We start from the raw sequence: 11,558 nt of genomic DNA on the forward strand, positions 1-11,558 counted from the left end.
TCCAGGCACTGTCATGCTTTGTCACAAAAAATCTATTCTTTTCCTAGTGATTTAAATTGATTTTAGCATGAAATAGAGTCTTCTATAATCGAGTTAAATAACTAATTTAATTATCTGTGATCTTTGGTCATTTGAAAAAAATACTACATGTTATGCAAGGAAAAGTTTGATTTACAATGAAATCAAATGTTCTTATACTTTTCTTTTTATTTTTCTTACTTTAAAAAGACTTAGAACAACTTAATCTCATCTCAGATTTGATACAGTTCATTACAACTCACCAAAACTAAACTGGTAGGTGAAAGTTGTTTCCTACCCCGGTTCAAGGTACCCAACGATCTACCTTTTTGCAATTGTGGAAAGTTGATCATCTTACTTATGTGGGGCCTCTCTGGGCCCCGGTAGTTGTCCAATCACAAGGCAGTATGCGGCGCAAATAAATTAAAGACGGGTAGTGTATTTTTGTACTCGTGGCTTGCGCCTGAAACTGAGTTCGGAAGATGAGTTCGGACGCGACTCGTTTTCCTCTCCCCATATAAGTCTCACTCTTCTGGAGGCGGACCGGTGTTTCCATCTCTCCTTTGGGCGGGGCGAAAGCGGAGGCTTATCCAGGACTAGGGTTAGGGTTTCGTCTCTCTTTTCGGTTCTCGCGCAGAACAAAGACGAGACTCAGATGGAGGAGATCACGGAGGGCGTGAACAACGTCCACATCACCGCCGCTGATGCCCACAAGAGCAACCGCATACAGGTGTCGAACACTAAGAAGCCCCTCTTCTTCTACGTCAACCTCGCCAAGGTACGAAAACCCCATGATCTCGTGGTCCTCTAATATTCCGTGGAACAACCTCTATTTCTTTGTTTGTACTTTATCTGTAGGTTCCATGTTTTTCTCTTTCATCCTTGTTTTCATGTTTTTCACCTTAGCCGCTCTAGTTAGTATGTAGTGTTTCCGGAGGTTTTTTGTGATGTGACGGTGCCCTTTAAAGTTGATTCCTTTTCGCTTTTTGGTTTTGCGATGGAGAGGTTAACCTACAGGAATAGGCCACTCTTGAGATCAGGATGGTCTTTTTTTTGCCCCTGTTTTCTTATCCGTATCTCTTCGTTGCTTTGATTTCAATATATCGACGGTGCTTCAACAATAACACTTTTATGTGCAGAGGTATATGCAGCAACACGATGAAGTTGAACTATCAGCTCTTGGAATGGGTACTTGTTGATCTCCCTTATCCTGTGTATTTAGTTATCTGGCATATAAATACCTTCTATTTGAAGCATAATCAATGCTTATGCTTGTAATTTTGTATTATTGTCTGTCTCTCTTCTGTAAGCGCTAGCATTGGCTAGTTCATTGTTTACACCAACCCGGCAGTTGCACACATCTCAGAAAATTGAAATCCGTTGGAATTTAAAGTTTTGTTTGCAATTGGCAATCATACTGTTAATCGTTCTTGAGACTTTGATTTGGTAGCTTGGCTTATTGGTTCAATTTGAGGGGATTATCATATATGTGAAAACCTTCGGATAACTAGATTTATGTGAATCTAATGCTTTAGTTTCTCATAATTTTGTTTTATTTTGGGAACTATGTTTATTTCATTGCAATCAAATTTTATATGTTAGTTTTTTTCATGTTAGTTATTCACATCCTAGTTATAAGTGGCTTGCTGCAATTTTTTATTTCATGATTATCTGAGGGATGCACATGGATCCTCATGGCTTTTTTATGTGTTGGTTTATATAATTGGAGTCAAAACTTTGTGCAGAATGTGAAAGAGTTTTGTTTATCCTTTGACATGTTATGAGCTAGTGTAATCATAATTATCAAGCGTGCCCTTGAATATCTGTAATATCCTTGTGCTAACAACATATAAAAAGATGAAAATGTAAAAGGGCTTTGAGACCTTGGAATCAGGCCAATGTTTCTACCTTATCCTTGTTGAAGCTAGAACGTTTCATGCATGAATCTCTTCTATGATATTTTGGGATTTTATATATTATATTTTTATTAAACATATGGTCTGATTGATTGGTCCAATGATCTGACCAGTGACCTTGAGGCTTGTCTGGGTTTTTACCAGTCCAATTTTGATAACTATTGTTGTTTGGGGAAGCAGTAAAAAACGTTAATCGTCATCCTTGCCTTTAAGGGTCTTACTGTCTTGGCAGTTTTATCTTAGCCCCTAAATTCGCTTGCTATTCTCACACTTGTATGCATATGAGGCCAACCTGCTCTTGGAACTTTGAACTGATGTGTTCCCATCATAGACTTCTGCCGAGTAACTCTTTATATAATTAAGAAACTGTATACCAGTTTCTTTTCTTGAGTATCCCCAGAACTTGTAGTAAGCAATATAGTGTCTAGAAACTGGACTGCTGGTAATGCAATGCCACTCTGCCTACATTGAAGGAAATGCCACTTTGCCCTCTGCTCATGCGAAGGAACACTGCTCTAGGGTTGAAGATCCAGATTTATACAGTACTGAAGATACTTCGATTATAAGTGATATATGTTTCCTTGCGACGGTCGCCAGGGTTCATTCCTTGTGATGTCGACGATTCATCTTCACATAGAATCCAAAGCAGATGACCCTCACGTGAGGACCGTGTAAGCACAGCGTCGCATGCGAGGGCAACATGATGAAGCACATGGGAGTTGTGCTGTGTCCCACAAATATAAATGAATATAAATAAAAAAGATATGGCTGGACACATGTCTGATAGTGTTGACGAAATATGGTACATGTCGGACACAGATACGCCCACCAAACGCGGTTGTCAATGCTTCAAAGGTGGCACAAGAAATTTTATGTGAAATAGTCGTGAGCTTTAGCATGCGCTCATGGTTACAATTTGACTCACAACACACGCTCATGGTTACTATTTGCATTTTTGGTGCACCAAGTTTGTTAGATCAATAAATGCCATCTAGTGTGATTCTTCCCTCTAAATTTTAGGTTTTTTTCATCAATTTTTCGTATTACTTCTTTGCTGTGTCATTGTATCACCAACACTTTGGTTTGGTTTCTGAATTCTCATTGCTATATTAATCCTCGACTAACATAATTAACAATAACCAAGATGGAAGGAAAAAGGGCAATAAGGATGGGAAGTAAAGTAGATAGAGGAGAGAGTAGTTCGTAAGGTATTCTTTGTATTTTCAATGATTTCATCAAGACATTTCTAAGCTTTATGGATGAAAACTTTTGAGGTTGTTCATACTACAACATTGTTTTATACCATTATTTACGTTATGAACAACTTTGAAACATAATGTTGTTATGTTATCAGAAGCTAGAGTAGCTGATCCTGTTTTTGTTATTCATGTTTCTGCATACAGGGCAATTTTGGATTAGCATAGAGCATGTGATATGTTAAACCAATAAATACCATCTTCATTATCCATAAACCAGAACGAAATGTAGTCCAAAGGTTCCTTCTTCATATTAGATTTGGAAGCAGTAGAATTAGATAGTCTTCAACAAAATATACCATTTTTTCTTCAGTTAAAACGAAGTGCCTGCATAATGTACCTAGAAAGATGCATCTATATTCTATTCTGATGAAAATGATTCATGAACTCGAATTTCCAGCCTCGCAACTATAGAGGGAATCAATGGCAAGCCAATAAATGAAAGATTACAATAACTGGCAATTCTATGAACTTTGACAATTGGCACTTAGCGTGCCTTGCCTTCACTAGGATCTATGGTGACATGGACCTTCTATATTTTTTTGCTGCTTTCAGTTTCTCAGGTGTGGCTTCAGTGTTACTTGCATAATTAAATAATATCTTCCATATAGTAATAGTAATTTCTCAAGCCTAATTTTCACCTTGCTACATTACATGTTCATTAAGACACGTGTGATTTATTGCCATAGTATTAATTATATCTCCTTATGTTTCTTTTGTTCATTATATTTTTCAGCAATTGCAACTGTCGTCACCATTGCGGAAATTCTGAAAAACAATGGTCTTGCCATCGAGAAAAGTAAGATTCTAGATTCTTGTATGTTTTCTGTTCTTCCTGGGTTGATGCTGTTTTTCATATGTTCTTTTCCTGTTTCAAGTTCAGAATTGGACATTAATCTTTTTGTTGAAAAATTTTATGCAGAGATTACCACATCAACTGTTGACGTGAAGGATGAGTCTAGGGGTCGACCCATCCAAAAAGCAAAGGTAAGAGTCGTAAGACATGATTACATTTTTTATATTCATGCAAGTATGGGTCTACGGCTTCCTGTTTATTGTTTTGAGCCTGATTTCCAGATTGAGATATTGTTGGGGAAGACAGAAAAGTTTGAGGAATTGATGGCTGCTGCAGCCGAGGAAAGGGACGTTGGAAATGGCGAGGAGCAAAACTGAAAAGCATAGCGGTGTTGTCGGTTATCAGTCCTTTTTATATTATTAGAATTTGAATCATCAGAAGCCATGCTTTCTCTTCGGTTTGTGATTTTGGTGATTGAAATTTAAGTCGAGTTCTTTTGTTTCTTGAGGTTGACATCATAAATCTTTAAGTTGCTGGATTAACCTAGGAGGCTTCATTGCACACATATTTGTGCTTCATGTTAGAATTCATTTATTTTAATATTGCATGTGATGAAGCTAATGGGGTTAAAGGTTTCATCTCTTGCAGAGCTCTCGTGCCTCCATATGTGACGGTAAAAATAATAATAATATGACAGCTCAATTTTCGTGGAGAGAAAACGAAGCATTCCGGACGCCATTCTTCAGGCCTGTTTGTATAAGTGGGTTATGTGCTCAGGTATTCGTCACCAAGCGGTACTCCGAGCCTTCTACCAGCAATGGAGCTTTTTAGTATTTGGATCTTTATATTTTAAAAAAGTATATAAATTTATATTGATATTATTATAGGTATAAAAGTAAAATATCTATATTTATTTATCATAATATTATTGATTTTATCAATAAAAATAAAAAAAATAAAAAAAAATAATTAAACGTTTGAGTTGGTGGTGGATGATAGTGTAGTTGAGGGTTATTGTGGATGAAGAGAGCATTGAGGGTTGTTCTGTATTTACGTCGATATTAATGTGGTTGTCGAGTGATTTTTTTGTCGTTCTGCATCTACATTAGCGTTGATATAGTTGTTGAGGCGTAAAAGCATCATATAGTATTTGTGTCGTTAGTTCTTTTGTCACTCAACAATTGTGTCGGTGGTTCTTTCATCGTTTGATAATTACGTCGACGTAAATGTAGAGCAGCTTATACCTCTCGCCAACTCTTTCTTCATCTAAAACAATCATTCGTGACATCTAGTAGTGTTGTCGTTCGTCACCATGGACGTCATCCATTATCATAATTTTAATATTAAAATTATTTTTTTTTTTTATAAAATCAATGACATTAGGATAAATAGATTCAGATATTTTATTTTCATAATTATAGGAATATAAATATAATTTTATAAAAAATAAAAAAAAATCAGAATATTAAAAATGACTAACTAGCCCTCTCTTACACCAACGGGCAACAGAAGGCACCTTAGACGGCAGGCAACAACGGCCATAAATGGCCATCGAAGCGGCAATATTTATTTTAGACTTTTAACAGCTGTTTTTAACAACGTAGTTATAGACATATCAATGGTCAGAAATCATAGGGAAATATATATATATACGCGGGAACTTTTTGCCTTAGATGCGTCATATCCTCCTTTCTTTCGTTTTACAATCCCGAAGCTTCTCCGCTGTGTGGAGGAGGGCTCGTTGGTCGACTCGACAGCTTCTTCTTTGTCTTTCTTGTGTGAGGTTCGTAATAGATTTGGTTATTTCAATAAACTATCGTATACTTTTCTTATAATTCTTATTTATCTGATTTGCATAATTAAGTTGATAGATTTAGTTTGTTGAGGACGTGTGCTGATATGTTTTTAGGTAATCTAACGTCTCTGAATCTTTGATTTTTTATGACTTTGTGCCACACAATTGTCATTCAGTATGCACTTATGAGCACTACACATTTAATTTGATAAAAAAATAATATTTAATCAGAAAAAAAAATATATATATCAGTCGATTGTTAATGACTGTTGATTGGTTACGGTTAATTAGGGATTATTATGATAAGGTCAAGTTTCCTCTTTTATTAAATACATGAATGTGCCGATCAGGGATGCATTAATAATAATAATAATAATAAATAAATAAATAAATAAATAAAAATAGATGGACTTCGCTTGTGCCGTTTTCCACGCACTCGCTCGTGTTATACTCATCGTTTGCGTAGCGATGAGGCAAAAGCCGGCTTCTCGGTGGCAAGGCTTTCACGCGTTCGCTGAAGCATCCGTTCGAATCATCCGTTCCGTGTAAGAATGATCTTAATCTGCTGCCGTTGCTTGATGGCTGAAGCCACACCAAATCCAGTTTACTTCTCTCTCTTCTTCCCATCTGACACATAATAACAAGCGCTGCACCATTGCAGGCCACTCCAACCCGAGGGGATCACTTCGGATGCTTCTCTTGCTCTTCTTAAACATGAGGCCTTCTGTTACGTTGTTCCTGTTGCTGAGCATGGTCATGCTCATGCTCGGAGAACTGACTCCGGTCCGCGGCGACGTCGGCACCGCCGCGTCCTACGGACCCCCTTACCTCCGTGAGTGCTCCAAATACTCTGAGAGATGATGTATCATTCAAAAAGGATTTTATATTGCTGTGTCTCAGTGTGCTGCTCTCTCTCTCTCTCTCTTCCAGCTACCAAGTGCAATGGCTACGACCAGGACCAGTTCCCGCCGAGCAACATGTTCGCGGCGGTCTCCGACGCCCTCTGGGACAACGGCGCCGCCTGTGGCAGGAGGTACTGAAACTATTCATTACCACACAAACTCGACCAAAAAATAGTTACTCTCCTAAACTAACAATTCAATTCGATTCAATTAAAACGAGTCTTATCTAACAATTTGATTCGACATGCCACGATGTTGATCTCAAGTCGGGATAAAAAGGATAAAAGATTTATATTAAATCATTGATAATCAACCTAAAATTATGTTTGATCTCATAAGTAACTTTAATATTATCTAAGATATAATTTCCAACAGGTACATGCTGAGGTGCCTAAGCGGACCCAACAGGCCATGTAAAGACAGCATCATCAGGGTGGAGGTCGTCGACCAGTGCACCGATCCTTGCCCTGCCAACTTCCTCTTGTCCACCGCAGCGTTCACCGCCGTTTCACGCTTGAATGACGCAAAGATCAACGTCGAGTTCGCGCAGTACGTCGTCGCGGACTCATCTTTCCTTATCTTCCTCGTCTCTCCCATTCATTAATCTCCGGGCCATTTCTATGCAGGATCTGAACACGTCTTGCTTCGCGCTTAAGGAGGAGAGCCAAAGAAGTCATAATGATGAAAAAGGAGAGGGAAAAGCAATAAAATAAAATGATGAATCTTATTATACTGTCATGTAATATGGTTTAATGAAAAGGTTGTGCATAGATATCAATAAAGCATATGTTTTTGCTGGATAAGCACAAGAATTCTTGTGAAAGGAATTCTACATTAATATATTATATTTCTATTTATATACTTGCAAAATATTAGTATTTATCATGTAATTTGCTTATTTTTATTAAAAATATTTTCAACCATTATATATATATATATATATATATATATATATATATATATCCAATAATTAAGAAAGAATACATATGCATTCCACTTCACCCACCCATTAATATATTCTTGACATTTATTTTAGTGTCATTCAAGCATGAATCAACACGCTCCATGTAAAATATTTAGATTGTGAGCCCAACGTGGGTATGCCTTTATTTTCAAGTTAAGCTTTCGATCTATTTATACATCATTGCCAGCGTTATTTCCCTAAGTTGTAATATATTTTGTCCTTGAGAAAAATATAGACCGTATGAGGACATTGGTATTAATTATAAAGATGTAATCTACTATGGTAGATTTGTGTTAATAGTTTGTACTCATTTCATCCGCATGAAATGAAAGGGTGTAATGCAAGTAAGAATCACATAATGTCTCAGTTCATGGTCCATATTGGAGCTAATTCACAACCAACAGGCTTAATTCCCTCATTCTTGTTATCATTTCAGGTTCTTGATGCATCCTAGATGATTGTGGATGAACTAATAATTAATATGTCAAGCCAAAATATAGAATAATTGAAACTCATGTTGTTAATTTGATGCCTTTGTGTTATGTTACAATAAGCAAATCTCTGTATCTGTGAGGCATCTAAATGTTGTCTGAGCCATTGATTAGAGAAGTCTCTGCAGTTGTGCAGGCCAAACAAGAGAATAGAACAAAGGAATTATTGGCTCTAATCAAAGTAGTTTATTGATATGTTCCCTGTGTTTCCAGTGCTGTTGTTATTCTAATCTTTCAAGAAAGCATAGGTAATAAAATGATTATTTTTCTTATGCCAACACTGCACCAGAAAAAGAAAGAAAAAAAAAACTGAGGAAAAATTACTTCTGATCTTATCAGATCCATTCTACAAACTTCTATCTCTTTTTGTTTCCTGTAATTTAATCCTGTGCCACAAGGACCAGTAGGAGATGACAAGGATTTGAAGTCTCAACAGATGATATGCTTTATATATGATGATCAAATTCAATAAAGAAGGAAGATTTCTCTTCATTAATTTGGGAACTTGAAGTAAGAATTCAACTGCCACAAGACCTAAAATATTGACCTGCTCTTCCACCATCCTGAAAGAATAAAACTACAGTAGGATTTGTATCAATGAGCCACTCCCTTCAACCTTATGCATTTTGTGTTCTTAAGTGAACAGTAACATGCCAACCACCCAGGAATGAACTTATTTTTAGGGGAAGGATGATAATATATAACCTTGTGCCATTAATTTTCTGTCAAGAGAATCTGATCTGTGGTTGTGTTCAACTTACTGATCTTTAGATGAAGTTAACATTGATGGATTAAATGGCTTACAGCTTTAGCCAGTTGTGATCTCAAGGAGCATACTGTCACCAGATGTTCAGTGTTGAGGAAGAATTGGTTGTAATTATAGCAACAAGTTTTAGCTTTATAAAATGTGGATCTGTCATTTTGCTCATTCAGGAGAATTCCTATTTCATGCTAAGTTTCCTTGTGTCCTTCAGCAGTAATCATCACATTAGTGGTGCTGCATGCATGAAGTCTTAGTTCTTTGCTCAAAATAATTCTTCCAATCTTAGTTTCAGTGTTTCACAATGAATACAATCTAAGAATTGGAAGAGCCAGAGCAGTCACTGAATCCATCATCATAAGCTTTAAGGTCCCAAAGTCTCCAGTTCTGAACCCTGGGAAGAACGGTGTGGAAGCAAATGGAAGAGTGTATGGGCCATCAGCACCACTGGAGACGTATATGATGCGTGTGCAAATAGCTTTAGACTACTATCCAATGGCAGAACTCTTCTGCACGATCATGGCGTCCTCACTCTGTTCTTTCTTTTCTCCTCACCCATAAATGCTCTTCATTGAACACCACGTTCTCTGGTTGCCAGATCATGCACTTCCTCTCTCCATATTCCTCCTCCCATAGTTTTTGTTGGGTCAAGCTGATCACGACGAGTCTTTTATCTTCCAATCATTTGAACACATTGATGTCCTGATGAACTGGGATCTTCCAATTTTTCTATGTCCCCTTCTGAGCTGTATCAGCTATGATCTGCTCCACCATTGACGCACAAGTTGTCAGCAATCCTTCATTAAGAATCTGCCGGTTTCGTTGAGAGAAACGTAGCCATTCCCGACGCCACAACATTCTTCAGGCCTGTTTGTATAAGTAGTTTCTGAGCTCTGGCATTCATCGCCAAGCAGTACTCCGAAACTGCTACAAGGAATGGAGCCCGGAGTAGCAGCTCAGGAGGCGCGATGGAGCTCGTTTGGCGCCGAGGACTCTGAGATCATGGCGCAGTTGCTTGGCCCCTTCTCTTGCACCAACGAGCAAGCAGAGAAGGATCTCAGCTTTGGCCTGTCTTCAATGTCTTGGTCTTCAGACCACGCTACTGATTCCTATGATTCCTCGTCCGAGAACGTTACCAGCTTTTTCGGTCACTGTTCGGGCTACGAGAGCTACTACCTGAGTGAACCAAATGCTGCTCCTGCAATCAACACGAGCTCTGCCTCCGCCTTCACCGCCTATTGCACGGTGGGAGACCAACTCATCACCCCTTCCCTCCGGCTCATCCCCAACCCTTCGTTCGGTGATCCGGCCAACGCGAACGAGGAGACGAGCAGCGACGACGCCGGTGACTCGAGCTTCATCCTCTCGGAACCTGTTCCTCGGATGACACTGCCCAAAAGGAAGCTCAATACCTCCGAGGATGACAGTCCTGATGATGTCTCCAAGAAGAAGGCCAAGGCTGGAGCAAATGTGAGTGTTGCCCTCTTCAAATCGGTTCAACCTCTTGTTCACCTGTTTCTGATCACCACGAATCATTCAGGCCCCCAAGAATGGAAAGAAGGCACAGTCCAAGAGACCACAGAAGACAACCAAGAGCAGCGATGATGAAGACAAGACGGACAACACTGCCGCAAATGGCCGGAGTTCATGCAGCTGCTTGTCGGAGGATGACTCACTCGCTGATCTCAACGGAGGAGGCACTACGACCTCCGGCTCTCCTGCTCTCATTCTGGCTGGAAAAGCAAGAGCAGGTCGGGGTTCAGCCACCGATCCACAAAGCCTATACGCAAGGGTAATATACTTCGGTCTGAAACTTGGAACAAGCTTCATAGTTGGAGCAGAAGCTAATGCTGATGTCTCTTTAGCGCAGAAAAGGAGAGAGAGGATCAATGAGAAGCTGAAGATATTACAGAATCTGGTGCCTAATGGAACCAAAGTAAGCGTAATCAAAGATGATGTTTCTGCCTTCTATGGTACATCTAGAGCTCAGTAATGTTGTTCATGATATCTTGCAGGTTGACATCAGCACAATGCTGGAAGAAGCTGTTCAATATGTGAAGTTCTTGCAGCTCCAAATTAAGGTAAGAAAGAAGACAATGATGATAAGAAAGATCAATGTCAAATACTGACGCTTAACTATTAAATCTATGCAGCTGTTGAGCTCAGATGAGTTGTGGATGTATGCTCCTATTGCTTACAATGGGATGAACATTGGACTCGATCTAAAGATCTCTCCACCACAGTAATCAGTGAGTGTGACAAAGATCAGATCTGCTGACACCATGAAGAGTTCATATTATATTTTCTTGTAATACAGGAATCATCATTACAATCATGTGATGACCTTATTATCCTAATATTCTTAAGAGCTATCGAGAAGTAATCATGTTCTTCCAAACTCTTGTCCATCTTTTCTGGACGATGAAGGAATTGGCCAAATTCCAGATCACTGTATACGACATGGGATGAACTCATTAAGGTCCTCTCAGAAAGTTGCTTTGGAATTCCCGTCAGAATAGATCAAATATACTGTTCTTCTCATAGTGTCATTTCATATATGGTGGTATTTGACAAATGATGTTATGATTGGTTCTGATTAAGCAATTAGGTGACAAATAAAATTTGTGGCCACAAAAGAAAGATATCACTGCATTTTAGAT

The 11,558-nt window shown here is 38.6% G+C and overlaps 3 protein-coding genes across 3 annotated transcripts; all 3 read left to right on the top strand.

Annotated features, from left to right (window-relative positions):
• Positions 1–548: 548 nt before the first annotated feature.
• LOC135631189 (uncharacterized protein At2g34160-like) lies at positions 549–4,624 on the top strand. The gene is made up of 5 exons (XM_065138656.1): positions 549–796; positions 1,158–1,206; positions 3,927–3,989; positions 4,113–4,177; positions 4,268–4,624. Exons 1-5 carry the CDS (start codon positions 674–676, stop codon positions 4,361–4,363), a joined length of 396 nt encoding a protein of 131 aa, XP_064994728.1. The 5' UTR covers positions 549–673; the 3' UTR covers positions 4,364–4,624.
• Positions 4,625–6,414: 1,790 nt separating this feature from the next.
• On the top strand, positions 6,415–7,486 carry LOC135631061 (EG45-like domain containing protein). The gene is made up of 4 exons (XM_065138450.1): positions 6,415–6,613; positions 6,712–6,814; positions 7,059–7,232; positions 7,310–7,486. Exons 1-4 carry the CDS (start codon positions 6,472–6,474, stop codon positions 7,314–7,316), a joined length of 426 nt encoding a protein of 141 aa, XP_064994522.1. The 5' UTR covers positions 6,415–6,471; the 3' UTR covers positions 7,317–7,486.
• A 2,270-nt stretch (positions 7,487–9,756) lies between these two features.
• Positions 9,757–11,455, top strand: LOC103976223 (transcription factor bHLH84-like). Its single transcript, XM_009391435.3, has 5 exons — positions 9,757–10,368; positions 10,439–10,690; positions 10,769–10,834; positions 10,914–10,979; positions 11,052–11,455. The coding sequence occupies exons 1-5, from the start codon at positions 9,835–9,837 to the stop codon at positions 11,142–11,144; spliced, it is 1,011 nt and encodes a 336-aa protein (XP_009389710.2). The 5' UTR covers positions 9,757–9,834; the 3' UTR covers positions 11,145–11,455.
• The last annotated feature ends 103 nt before the right edge of the window (positions 11,456–11,558 follow it).

Source organism: Musa acuminata, chromosome BXJ3-2 (assembly GCF_036884655.1).
Source record: "Musa acuminata AAA Group cultivar baxijiao chromosome BXJ3-2, Cavendish_Baxijiao_AAA, whole genome shotgun sequence".
NCBI lineage: Eukaryota > Viridiplantae > Streptophyta > Magnoliopsida > Zingiberales > Musaceae > Musa > Musa acuminata.

What these genes read in the sequence shown, in the direction of transcription:
- LOC135631189 (XM_065138656.1), top strand. Translation starts at nt 674, where the DNA reads ATGGAGGAGATCACGGAGGGCGTGAACAACGTCCACATCACCGCCGCT. An exon ending in ACTATCAGCTCTTGGAATGG is followed by an intron (nt 1,207 to 3,926) that starts GTACTTGTTGAT and finishes TATATTTTTCAG; the next exon opens with CAATTGCAACTGTCGTCACC. An exon ending in GACCCATCCAAAAAGCAAAG is followed by an intron (nt 4,178 to 4,267) that starts GTAAGAGTCGTA and finishes CCTGATTTCCAG; the next exon opens with ATTGAGATATTGTTGGGGAA.
- LOC135631061 (XM_065138450.1), top strand. Translation starts at nt 6,472, where the DNA reads ATGCTTCTCTTGCTCTTCTTAAACATGAGGCCTTCTGTTACGTTGTTC. An exon ending in CTACGGACCCCCTTACCTCC is followed by an intron (nt 6,614 to 6,711) that starts GTGAGTGCTCCA and finishes TCTCTCTTCCAG; the next exon opens with CTACCAAGTGCAATGGCTAC. An exon ending in GGCGCCGCCTGTGGCAGGAG is followed by an intron (nt 6,815 to 7,058) that starts GTACTGAAACTA and finishes AATTTCCAACAG; the next exon opens with GTACATGCTGAGGTGCCTAA.
- LOC103976223 (XM_009391435.3), top strand. Translation starts at nt 9,835, where the DNA reads ATGGAGCCCGGAGTAGCAGCTCAGGAGGCGCGATGGAGCTCGTTTGGC. An exon ending in AGGCCAAGGCTGGAGCAAAT is followed by an intron (nt 10,369 to 10,438) that starts GTGAGTGTTGCC and finishes CGAATCATTCAG; the next exon opens with GCCCCCAAGAATGGAAAGAA. An exon ending in TCTTGCAGCTCCAAATTAAG is followed by an intron (nt 10,980 to 11,051) that starts GTAAGAAAGAAG and finishes AAATCTATGCAG; the next exon opens with CTGTTGAGCTCAGATGAGTT.